The sequence below is a fragment of the Macadamia integrifolia genome, chromosome 10 (assembly GCF_013358625.1).
Source record: "Macadamia integrifolia cultivar HAES 741 chromosome 10, SCU_Mint_v3, whole genome shotgun sequence".
Lineage (NCBI taxonomy): Eukaryota > Viridiplantae > Streptophyta > Magnoliopsida > Proteales > Proteaceae > Macadamia > Macadamia integrifolia.
In genome coordinates, this window is record NC_056566.1 from 11071354 (window position 1) to 11084395 (window position 13042).

General features: G+C 35.3%; 1 protein-coding gene across 1 annotated transcript; it reads left to right on the plus strand.

Moving 5' to 3' along the window:
• Positions 1-3519: 3519 nt before the first annotated feature.
• On the plus strand, positions 3520-12343 carry LOC122092188 (protein FAR1-RELATED SEQUENCE 5-like). The gene is made up of 6 exons (XM_042662530.1): positions 3520-4158; positions 9985-10054; positions 11571-11668; positions 11785-11799; positions 11952-12021; positions 12297-12343. The coding sequence occupies exons 1-6, from the start codon at positions 3520-3522 to the stop codon at positions 12341-12343; spliced, it is 939 nt and encodes a 312-aa protein (XP_042518464.1).
• The last annotated feature ends 699 nt before the right edge of the window (positions 12344-13042 follow it).

Here is a 13042-nt window from a genome sequence, read left to right on the forward strand (position 1 = left end):
TTCTCTTTATTGTTATCGAATAGCCTTCTATTTCTTTCCCTTCGAGATCTGCTAATTGGGCAAAATAACACTCATGAACAACCTTCCCATTCCCCCCTAACATATTTCCTATATCGAATAGCCTTCTATTTATTTCCCACAAATGTTTGAATGCAACCATAGAATAGAGTGCAAGTTAGATGGAATAGGCTTAGGACTCAGTCAAGAAGGATGTTTACACGTGGCAGCTGAGTGGTGCCCAACAGGGGTTTATGTTTCACATACGATCCTTTCAACCCAATAACCTTCTACCCAAGGCAAAGTCTTATATTGACCTTATTTATTTGGAAAAGAAACAACAACATTAAAGAAAAATTGAGGGCTGTTATTCATAGGTGAAGAAGTGCAAAAGACTTTGCTGGTGTGAGTGACAGAGACAAGGGCTCAATGAAAGTGCTAGTCCAATGGTTCCCCTTATTATGGGTGGCATGATTATCCATATCACTGATCTTATTGCATTGACTGGAATGCTTGCTTACACATAAAACTGATCTAAAGGCAAGATAGACCCTTTTGAACTGCTTATTTCTTCAGTCATTTTAGCCATGCATCCTTTCAATGCCTATATATCTTCTCCCAATGATTGAAATTTAGCTTTATTGATTCCCGGGTTCTTCTGTGGTATGAAGAACTGAACAAACATATCTTTCATGTATTTATATTTCATCTCTTGCTTATATTTATTTCCTGAGCAGAACATTCCCAATCTCAATGGTGAGAAAACTGCATAGACCAAGCTCCTAATCCTTGCCAAGGTCAGATGGGATAACCAACTTACTGCTGCAAGTAGAACCCCTTCTCTTTTGCTGTTATAGTTGTTGCCTCTGTTGCTTGAAAATATGATCTCTCTCCCTCTTTAGAAACCAATTGATTTTTAGATGTGATAGATTTTGATGTCAAATCTTTCACACTGACCTTATGTGCACTCTCCAACGCCTGACCTCCTTTGATCAGTACACCTTGAGAAGCACCAACTCCAGTGCCAACCATAACTGCTATATCAATGCTGCTATTATGTACATGGTACAATTGGGCAAATAAATTAAGGGTTGCGATGGGACAAAACCATTAGTCTCTGTTGGCTCTGTTTGGTAAAGGTAAGGAGATTATATCCTTCGCATTTCACTATAGAAAATTGCATGTATTAGGTTACTATTCTAGGTTCAACCACTGTAATTAGATGAAATGAGAATAAGGTCACTAATTGTGATAGGAAAAACAATTGTGTTTCGAAATGGAGACCACTATGCCTTTTTAAAAGTAATTGATGCATCATATTTTGTTTATCTTGTTTCACAACATATTCCTTAATTGGGTTTGCTTGCTAATTGGTAATGGATTCTCCTCTGGTTCTCCTTTTAATGATTGCCCCTCTTTGTCTAACTGATTGATATGCCAAGCTTCTAGCTTTAGGCTTGTAGGTTGAAATCATAAGATTTAAATATTTTTTGCAGTGAAACCATGATGGACCTCTTATAGATAGATCAAACCTACATGTCCTTTGTTTTGAAGATTTTTAAGACAACTTGAAGCTTTACATTGTTGTTTGTTGTTCTTGTACATTGGGAGGATATATTCAATTCCAGCATTGTCATCCTAATGTTGAACTTGGTGGAATTCTGATGTTAATTTGAGTCATGGCAAGGCAATGAGTTCCTCTGTTCTCTAAAAAATTGCATGTATTTGTTCTATGTATTAATTTAAGTCAGAAGAGCTTCTTACGTATTTATTAAAACTAATGGTAGTCTTTGAGTGCAATTTTAGAGAAGATAAATTTAAAGGAACTGACTCAATTCCCTCTTATACTTTAACTTATATTTTGTGAATGATGTGAAGACATGTGACTAATAGTTTTACTTGGTATATCAAGCTCAATGGTAAAAGAATGTTGTAGTTACACACAAGTAGGGGTTATATAGGGTCCATAAAAACACACAATGGGAACAGTAGCAAAATAGACTTGGTTATAAATGGACAAAAACTTGCATGCTACTGTTCTATATGGAATTCTTTCTTTCTAACTGTAAATAAGATCCCTTTGTTGCTACTATTTTTTGATTTTTTTTCAATTGTAGTTAGATCATTGGCTGTCTACACAAGCTTGCTTTAGTTCTTTGTTAAATCCTAGTCTTTTTCTTCACATCTCTTGCTCTCTTTCTAGATGTGTCTGTCTCTCTTCATATCTTCCGCTTTGTACCACTGGTTTAGTGTTTAACAGCTCAGCAGAATAGGGCTCTACCAATTTCCTGATTGAAGAAGTGGTTTTTATTTCCTTCTACAAGTAAGCATTACCACCTTTCAAAATTTTTATATTATCTTTCGTTCCTGAGTTGATTATTTGTTAAAAGTGAGTTTTTATTTTCCTGTTTAACCTCTGTTTTGAATTGAAACTTCATGATAGAACTGAAAGTGAAGATGTATGATATAGGTAGAAACTGTGAGTAGCTTGATAAAAAAAAAAAAAGTAGTGGGTTGGTGCGAGGGATGGTTATAGTTGTTGTTGTTTTTAGCGAAGATTAGCATTGTTCAATTACTATGAATCAAATTTCTTTGATAGCCAAACAAGTAGTTAAATTATTAAGCTCATGAATTTACAAAATTAATTATTGCTATTTTTTTCACTATTAAATGATTTAGTCATCTTTATCACAGGTTTCCGCAGTATAACTCATTTTTTGGGGAAATGAAAAGGAATTGGTTAGAGGAGCAGTCGTTAGTGGGTCATGTTCCTTTATCGAGTGGTACTACTCGTGTTTCATATGCATATGAAGTATTTGATTTGGAAAACAATAGAATGGACCATAATACAATTGGGCAGAGTGATGAATTGATTGATGGGAGGGAGAATCATAGCACATCCAACGAAGAAGAAAATGATGTGCATGATGATAATTCTAGTCCCGAAGAGGAAGAAAATAATTATGTTCAAAGTGATGAAAATGGTGGTGGTAGCACATCTTCTGGGTCTACTGATGAGGAGGTTACCAATGATCAAGCCGTTAATTTGGGCTTGAAAGGGGATGATCAGATCCCACAATTAAGAACTTCCATTAATGAATTGGAACCATTTGTTGGCATGGAATTTAAGACTGAGGATGATGCATATAACCACTATAACAGCTATGCAAGGCATATGAGTTTTTCAGTACGAAAATTTAGGGTGGAGCGCTCAAGAGTTGATAATCATGTCCTTGTTAAGTCATTTGTTTGTGCAAACCAAGGTGAAAAATGGTGTAACGATAAGCGGCGGAGGAGATTGAATTATACACCTCGTGCAACAAAGAAAAACAAATGTGAAGCCATAATGAGGATCAAGTCCAGGAATGGAAAATGGATGGTGGATGTTTGTGAAACAGAGTACAATCATCCAACAGTGAATCTGAATGATACATTTAGATTCGGTCACACCAAAAAGTTACTAGAAGTACAATGCAACTAATGGAACACCTGCAGAGGTGTGGGGTCAAAAAGTCCCTAATAATGATAATTCTAAAAGAGTTGGCCGGTGGAGAGCAACATGTTGGTATAACTGAGGACCGTTGTAGGAATATGTTTAGGGCCAAGGGTAGAAAGTCTATAAGGATTGACTATCAACAAGCCATCAATTATTTAAATAGAAATCACACTACAGATGCAGGGTTCTTTTATGCAATCCGTGTCAACGAGGAGCAACAGTTGACAGGGATATTTTGGATAGATAGTCGTGCACGAGAACAATATAAGAAGTTTAGTGATGTAATTGTGTTTGACACAACTTATAATAAAAATAAGTATAAGTTTCCACTCGCTCCATTTACTGATGTTAACCATCACATGCAATGTATATTATTCGGTTGTGGCTTAATAGCCGATGAAACGAAGGATTCATTCATATGGTTTTTTCAGACGTGGCTTCAAGCAATGCACAACATTCATCCAAAGGCAATATTCACTGACGAAGATCCCAGGATAATAAGAGCTATCCGGCATATATTTCCATCTACTGTCCATCGGCTATGTGGATGGCATTTGGAGAAGCACAGGATCATTCACATGAGGCCTTTATTTAAGAAATATGCAGATTTGAAAGCAGTAAATAAAAATTGCATTAATGATTCAAAATCACCATCTGAATTTGAGGTGAGATGGCGTAGTATGATTCAGAAGTATAATTTAAAGGAGCATAAGTGGTTGAGGAGGCAGTACAAAATACGCATGCATTAGGTGTCATGTTATTATGTTGATTCTTTTTTTGTTGGTATGAGCACGACACAAAGAGTGGAGTCAATGAACAATTACTTTAAAGGTTTCTTCACACCTTCCACCCCAATTAATAAAGTTGTGACACAATATGAAGAGGCTATTAAGAAAATATGGGAAAAAGAAGCTAAGGTAGACTTCGATTGCATCACCTCAACTCCTTCTTGTCGTACATCCCATAAAATTGAGAAGCAAGCCGCAAATGTTTATATGATAAAGGTGTTCACCACGGAGGAGTGATATGTATGTTTTGGTCTTGAGCTAAGCAGTGTGATTGGAAGATCTCAGTTAAGAGGTACGTGGTGTTTTCGATGGATGGGGATCAAGAGAATAATGTGTACTATGTGCTAGACAACCAAGAGGCCGAAATTACCACTTGTGATTGCAAGATGTTTGAGCAGAAAGGCTTACTCTGCAGGCATATACTTAAAGTGTATGTGAAAACTGATAGATCCCAGATTCCACAACAATATGTTTTGCCTAGATGGCCCAAATCTGCCCTATATAATAGTAGTGGGAGTGGACGTGTTGAGGGCTCATCTGAAGAACAACCCCTACCTATGTGGAAACTTCATGACATTGTTAACCGGATAGCCACTAAAGGATCTCTTTCCCAATAAAGGTTTGATGTTGCACTAAAAGTTTTGAGTGAAGGTTTAGAAGAGGTGTTGAAATTGGAACCAGTTGTTGGGTCTTTTACTTTCAATTTGGGATCACATTGCGGCATTGACATACCTTTGAATCAGGACTGTCCTTCTGCCATAGATCCGAGATAGTGCTCTACAACGAGAGGGAGACTTAAAAATTCTCATCTGAGGTCAGTCACGGAGAATATCTCTAACAGAAGGGCTTACCATAGCTCGAGTTGCAATGGTATATGGCATAACGTGACAAGTTGTAGTAGGGTGAGAGTCTTTATCTTTCTTCTTCACATGTTATTGTTAAATAATTATAGTAGTTTTTCAATTTCTTATTTATCACTAACATTGAAAAAAAAAATCCTCCTCTAAATCTGTTAGGTTAATGCAAATACCGCGGATGCAAATACCCAGTTGCCAATCAACCAATGCAAATAGATTTGAACAGTAATACTTTATTTTTACCCTCCTTTTTTTATTTTAATTATATTAATATGCCATATCTTAGTATCATAACAAGTCGTTGATTCTTTTGTGGGTCCTCCCAATATTGAATGGTACCACTCGAGTCAATTTGCATAGACCATTTACTAAGGTAATGCTCATAATGTTGTTTTCTTGTTCTTTTATCTCAATAGTGGCTGACTCTAAATATGTCCCATTTATATTGTTCTGATTTGCTTAAAAGATTGCAGATACAACAAATTCTTGTTGCAGTTCGAGTGGTGGTGGTGGTACTCTGTAGCCAATGGCATCCTTTCCCCTCCTTCTCTCATTTTAGATTCCATTTTTATTTTATCTTTACATTTTCTCTGCAAGTTGAGAACATGAATAATGGCTTTTTAACATTTGTTTTTCTGTTAAATGTGTTTGACAGGGTGTCATCATATTTTTCTCAAAATTCACTTGTATGTTTAAAATTTAATTGATAATCTGCATCAATATGTTAAAAACATTAACCAAATTGGTATAGGTTGATGAGTATGAACTGATGTTCCTAAAAACATGGGTATGAACTTTGTCTTGAGAAGGCATCAGAGGATGTTATAAGAAAAGCCAAGGAAGCTTTCGTATGTGTTCTTGACCATGAAGTTGGGTTTTGGGGCATGAGTTGTGATGAATTATGATGGGTAGCTAGTTTTTTATATTAATTGTCTTTTGGATGTTCTCTGAGACATCAAAAGTATGATTTATGGATGGCAATCTTATTATTCCAGGAGGTCAATGGTTAACAGGAATATGTTAGATAGAAAAATAGTTTGTGTATGGAGTTCTTTTAATTTTTTTTTTTTTCCCAAATGAAAGTTTTTGTATGGAGTTGTATTAAACTGAAAACAATCAAAGAAAGAAAGATATTTAGTGTTTGTAGTCAGTAACAGATTTTCTGGGGTAAGAACTTGGATGCTTGTGATCAACCAGCTATGCTGACTTGACCTAATTGGTGTATTTGTTGGGACTTGGGAGTGGTGCTTTGAGTTTATAAAGATAAATTTTCCTGTGTACCCAACCAACTTGGGCAATTGGTTGGATTAGAAACTGGAATTTCTACAACTGCAACCACTATAGTTTTTAAGGCGCTGCTAAGGCGTCGCCTTACTAGCGCCTTGGCGCTGATGCGGTCTAAAGATGGTAAGGCAGTGCTTTGCCTTGCATGAAGTGGCACCTTATGGGGTTTTTTTTTTTCTAACACATTTTAAAATTACTTGATGAAGATTCCAAATATAGATTTTTTATTGGTAGGTATATGGTTTTGTTAACACTTGAGATGCATGGGATCAGCTTTACTCCACAAAAAATAACCAAAACAAACAAAACAAAAACACGATTCACAAATAGGGTTTGGATTTTGTCAAGGGTTTTAAGAAAGGGCTTTGAGAAAGAATCAAGGAACAAGGAAGAACCACTAATCTAGGTGACCATTTTGCTCCGATAGCGGTGAGCTTCATTCTTCTTTGACAGGAGTAGAAATATAATGGATGACCTTAGGGCTTAGGCACTCATTTTGGCATCATAGTGGTAAGTATAATAAATACTTGTATTTTTTATGTCTTCTTTTCTTTATATTTATAATTTTGTTTCATAATTATGTATTTATATTTTAATATGTTATGATGATTGATGATTGATTGATGAATGATGAAGATGAACTTAGTTTATTCACTTTATTGATTTGTTTTCTTGATGAATATCTTACAATGGGATGAATATGAACCTTTAATATTTATTTAACAAATGAGTAATAGGATTCAACTAGGATTTGAGCCACATAGATTGGTTTTATAAAAATATTACACAGGAACGCTTTAGTCAATAAGGCAACGCCTCCGTCGTCTTACCGCCTTAAAAACTATGGCGCTCCGAAAGACCCTCAAACGCTTCCGTCGTCTTACCGCCTTAAAAACTATGGCAACCACAACAAACGATCAGACCTGTGATCTTTGGGATTGGGGGAGTTTTGTTCTTCTTTTTTTTTTTTGGGAGAGGGGGTGCAGAAGATATAAAAAAGGAGGATGAGGAGGTTGTTTTAGGCTAGTTCAGGTTGGCTTGGTAAATTGTTTTAAAGTATTCCAAACATTACTTCAACAAGGATATATTCAAACCCATAGCCTAGAAAAACCAGAAATGCAGTGGGTCGTTTAAATAGGAGGGATTGATTTCTAGAGTTCAGAAGACTTTGAGTCCCTTAGGTTGAATTCCATTGAATGCCTTGGGTGGTCCAAGCACTCCAAACCTGTTGAAATTAGAAACTATTATATCTATCTATTATGTACTGGTTATTGATATTAGTATTGTGCATTGATTTCCATTGACATTTTACTTGAATATATTTGTTGTTTAGTTTTATTTTTACTTAATTTTAGCCAAGTAATTAGCAGTTTACAGAACATGAACATGAAACAGAGCAAAACTTGGGAGGGAGAGGAGGTGGTCGCAAGTAAGTGAGGACTGCACCAGAGAGGACATCAGAGAAGGTGACAAAGAGCATAAAGGGTGAGAGGAGGCATGTGCAGGTGACCCAACAAGCGAGGAGTGTGCAGCGGCATGGGATGAGGTGGAAGAGGTGAGTGCAGCAGCCAGCCTTGCTAGACAAAAGGAGGAGGATACCGACCCACTGGAGGCCTACTGCAAGGACAATCCTACTACTGATGAATGCCAATCCTATGAGGATTGGGGCCCTCCTGGCCTTATCTCTTCTTCTTCCTATTATTAATTCATAATCTACTTGGTACCATCCATTCTCCACTTGAAAGTGAAAAATTCAATTATTCAAAATATTTGTATTTGATTTTTGTCCAACTCCAAGGTACTTCGATGGATTTCCATATTACTTCACAGTAAAAATATTAACTGGGATTCGAGATTCCCACAAAAAGGAGTTGAACACAAGAAGAAGGGACTGAACAATGGATGTGGTAACTCCCTCCCCAACTCAAACCAGTCAATCAGCTCTTTTACTTACTAATGAATCTAGGAGACAACACTAAGTTTAATAGTTTACTATTTAGGGCACAATGGGTTCACTTAGTCAGCCACTCAGTTACTGTTCATACTCTACTAGGGCTCAACTCTTATAGTCTACACTGCAGCCATTAAAAATCAGGCTAGAACTAACTCCTTCACTCCCCTGCAACAAATCATATCACTAACCCAAGATCAACACCTGATTGAAGCTTGGCCATGAATATTTTGGTCAATCTTGGCAAAATTTCCTATTTTGGGAAAGAATTCTTGCTATTTCGTATGGACTGGAAGAAGGGACAATCAATTAATATTATTAGGACCTGCAGATCCAATGACTCAACCTACACATTATCCATTTATCTTGTGGGTCAGCAAACCCAATTTATGGCCACTCATGGCCATGGGTTCTTAAACCTAGACACAACTTGCAAATGAGAAGTGCACATCTTTTTCATCCTTCAAAAGATAAAACAGTTCTTGTCGAACAAAGATTGCATGTCATGAATCCATGATCCATCATTTAGTCTCTTGAAATCTAACATTTTTAGATTGTAGGTGAATCTTTAGCTAAAAAATGAAAGAGCACCTAGAACTTTTCCTAGGGTATGATGGTTTGAATCCATCAAGATTCTTGGAATTCTACAGCTTGGTTGTGTGGTCTGTTGCATAAGATTTTATTGAAATACTACCTATTAGAACTTTGGTAAGAACTCCATAACTATTATAGAACTTTGAATTTTGCTTATATATCATTTATTTATTTTTCACATTCTACTATAGTGTCTGATTCTACCAAAGAAAAATCCTTATTCACTTGAACAACTTGAAATGACATAGCAACATAAGCTTGTCTATGGTCTTCCATTTTTGGATTGTTGCTCTAAAGACTTTCCTATCAGTACTCTCATTACATGTTCTTATGCTCATTCTGAAATTCTCTTAGCACAATATTTTCTTTTTTGTCTCTCTCTCTGTGTTGGGTCAACATATTCAATTATAATCAATCTTTTATCTCTTTTCTTTTTGTTTGCAAAGATATAATCTTAATATTAATAATGTTCTTTCACTTCGTTATCTTTGATAGAATATGCAAAATTTATTTGTGGATTTTTTTTTTATATATATTTCATTGGTATGTTCTCTATTTGATACCAAGACCTATATAATCTTTGTAACTAGTAAATTGTGATTTCTAATCGATGAGAAATTTTATTTGATTTTGTAGGAGAGAATCTAGTGATATTGCAGAGTGAACTAAAATACCAAAGAAAGCTTGTGAGGAGCTTGGAAAAGAAATCTCTTTGGTCAAACAATTTGGATGAGGTATTTAGTGCTGCATCATTTGCCACCACCTTTATCATATTCTTGTGAAGCCATTTTGCATTTTGTCAAGTCTTCATGTGTTAACTTTTTACTCTAAAGTTAGTATTTTACAATAGGTCATGATGTTGGAGGTCAGAGAACATTTTACTTTTAACATTGAACGTATTAGCAATTAATCTTACAGCATCCGCTCAAGATAAACTTTTTACAATGTTCATACAAAATCTATATGTAGTAGTCAACATTAATGATTTTTTGCTTAATTGTATTTAATCCATTGTAGGTCATGGGAAAGCTTGTTGACATTGTTATCTTCATTCATAAAGAAATCATGGAAGCCTTTGGAACTAAAGGTATGCGCTCGTAAACCAGTAGTACATTTTAGCATATGAATCAGGTAAAACTGTTGATCTGCGACATTCATTTAACGTTTCTATTTATCTGGATTGCCTATAAATACTGTCTCACAACTCTACTTTGCCTCTCTTTTACCTGGACACTTCTTAATTGGAGCACTACCTATGCCTATCACTTCACTATTAAGAACAAAATGATGTTCCCCAACATATCCTTAATGTTTCCTAGTTAGTGTAGTTGTATCTAAGCTCTGAGGCTTTATGCATTTCTAGTTGTGCAGGTTAGTTCTCTACCCCTATTTACAGTTATTCCAAAGTGATTGTTAGACCATTCCATGGGTTAGTTCCCATCGAGGGCCTGATGGTGAATTATGACAATGATGGAAGAAACAATAGGGTTTTCATGTTCTTTCCTTGGGTGAGACTGGTCAGAAAGGGAGATAAAGTAGGTTGTTTTAAGCAGTTCGATGTGCTATAAAATTTTTATGTCAGGGTATATTATCATAGTTGGATGGACTGATAATGAGGATTTGTACAATCAACAATGGGTAAAATAATGTTGAATCAATCAGTCATCATTAAAAGTAGACAAACAATAAAAAAAATTTGCATCAAACAGGCGATATGATGATGGGGTATCATCAACGATGTTGAGGCAAAACTTTGATGAGTGCATCCCTTGGCTAGCTTTATGGATTCTGTCCTTACCATTGCTCCCAAATGAGAAGTGCACATCTTTTTCATCCTTCAAAAGATAAAACAGTTCTTTTCGAATAAAGATTGCATGTCATGAATCCATGATCCATCGTTTAGTCTCTTGAAATCTAACATTTTTAGATTGTAGGTGAATCTTTAGATAAAAAATGGAAGAGCACCTAGAACTTTTCCTAGGGTATGATGGTTCGAATCCATCAAGATTCTTGGAATTCTACAGCTTGGTTGTGTGGTCTGTTGCATAATGATTTTATTGAAATACTACCTATTAGAACTTTGGTAAGAACTCTATAACTATTATAGAACTTTGAATTTTGCTTATATATTATTTATTTATTTTTCACATTCTACTATAGTGTCTGATTCTACTAAAGAAAAATCCTTATTCACTTGAACAACTTGAAATGACATAGCAACATAAGCTTGTCTATGGTCTTCCATTTTTGGATTGTTGCTCTAAAGACTTTCCTGTCAGTACTCTCATTACATGTTCTTATGCTCATTCTGAAATTCTCTTAGCACAGTATTTTCTTTTCTGTCTCTCTCTCTTTGTTGGGTCAATATATTCAATTATAATCAATCTTTTATCTCTTTTCTTTTTGTTTGCAATGATATAATCTTAATATTAATGATGTTCTTTCACTTCATTATCTTTGATAGAATATGCAAAATTTTTTTGTGGATTTCTTTTCTATATATTTCATTGGTACGTTCTCTATTTGATACTAAGACCTGTATAATCTCTATAACTAGTAAATTGTGATTTCTAATTGATGGGAAATTTTATTTGATTTTGTAGGAGAGAATCTAATGATATTGCAAAGTGAACTAAAACACCAAAGAAAGCTTGTGAGGAGCTTGGAAAAGAAAACTCTTTGGTCAAACAATTTGGACAAGGTATTTAGTGCTGTATCATTTACCACCACCTTTATCATATTCTTGTGAAGCCATTTTGCATTTTGTCAAGTATTCATGTGTTAACTTTTTACTCCAAAGTTGGTACTTTACAACAGGTCATGACGTTGGAGGTCAGAGAACACTTTACTTTTAACATTGAAAGTATTAGGAATTAATCTTACAGCATCCACTCAAGATAAGCTTTCTACATTATTCATACAAAATCTATATATGGTAGTCAACATTAATGATTTTTTGCTTAATTGTATGGAATCCATTGCAGGTCATGGGAAAGCTTGTTGACATTGTTATCTTCATTCATAAAGAAATCATGGAAGCCTTTGGAACTAAAGGTATGTGCTCATAAAACAGTAGTTCATTTTAGATATGAATCAGGTAAAAATGCTGATCTGCGACATTCATTTAATGTCTCTATTTATCTGGATTGCCTATAAATACTGTCTTACAACTCTACTTTGCCTCTCTTTTACCTGGACACTTCTTAATTGGAGCACTACCCATTTTTGGCACTTCACTATTAAGAACAAAATGATGTTCCCCAACATATCCTTGATATTTCTTGGTTAGTGTAGCTATATCTAAGCTTTAAGGCTTTATGCATTTCTAGTTGTGCAGGCTAGTTCTCTACCCTTGTTTACAGCTATTCCAAAGTGATTGTTAGACCATTCCAAGGGTTAGTTCCCATCGAGGGCCTGATGGTGAATTATGACAATGATGGAAAAAACAATAGGGTTTTCATGTTCTTTCCTTAGGTGAGATTGGTCAAAAAGGGAGATAAAGTAGGTTGTTTTAAGCAGTTCGATGTGCTATAAAAAATTTATGTCAGGGTGTATTATCATACCTGGATGGACTGATAATGATGATTTGTACAATCAACAATGGGTAAAATAATGTTGAATCAATCAGTCATCATTAAAAGTGGACAAACAATAAAAATTTTTGCATCAAACAGGCGATTTGATGATGGGGTATCACTAGCGATGTTAAGGTAGAAGTTTGATGAGTGTATCCCTTGGCTAGCTTTATGGATTCCGTCCTTTGGGCTAAGAATGCACTGGTCCTGTTGTAAATTCATATTTACTGTGAAAAGAACAATAACTTTTGAAATCCCCTCACCTTTGGGCTTAAGGAACCTCTAGGTTACTGTCATTTTCTTAACTTTGGTGACATCACCTTTGGGCAAATGTCACCTACATTGCTACCCTGTGAAAAATCATGGAATAATAAGATGTACCACTTTGGTGGATTCCACCTCATCCTTTCATGGTTTCCTAAAAAAAAAATTACTTTGTAACTAAGAATGAGCGGAAGCTTACACTCTTTTCCATATTAACATATCTCAATTTAAAAAAA

Bases quoted from the DNA above. Each gene is read 5' to 3' on its own strand.
- LOC122092188 (XM_042662530.1), top strand. From the start codon at position 3,520: ATGATAATTCTAAAAGAGTTGGCCGGTGGAGAGCAACATGTTGGTATA. The intron at 10,055-11,570 runs GTATGCGCTCGT...TTGATTTTGTAG, and splicing joins GGAAGCCTTTGGAACTAAAG to GAGAGAATCTAATGATATTG. The intron at 12,022-12,296 runs GTATGTGCTCAT...ATGCATTTCTAG, and splicing joins GGAAGCCTTTGGAACTAAAG to TTGTGCAGGCTAGTTCTCTA.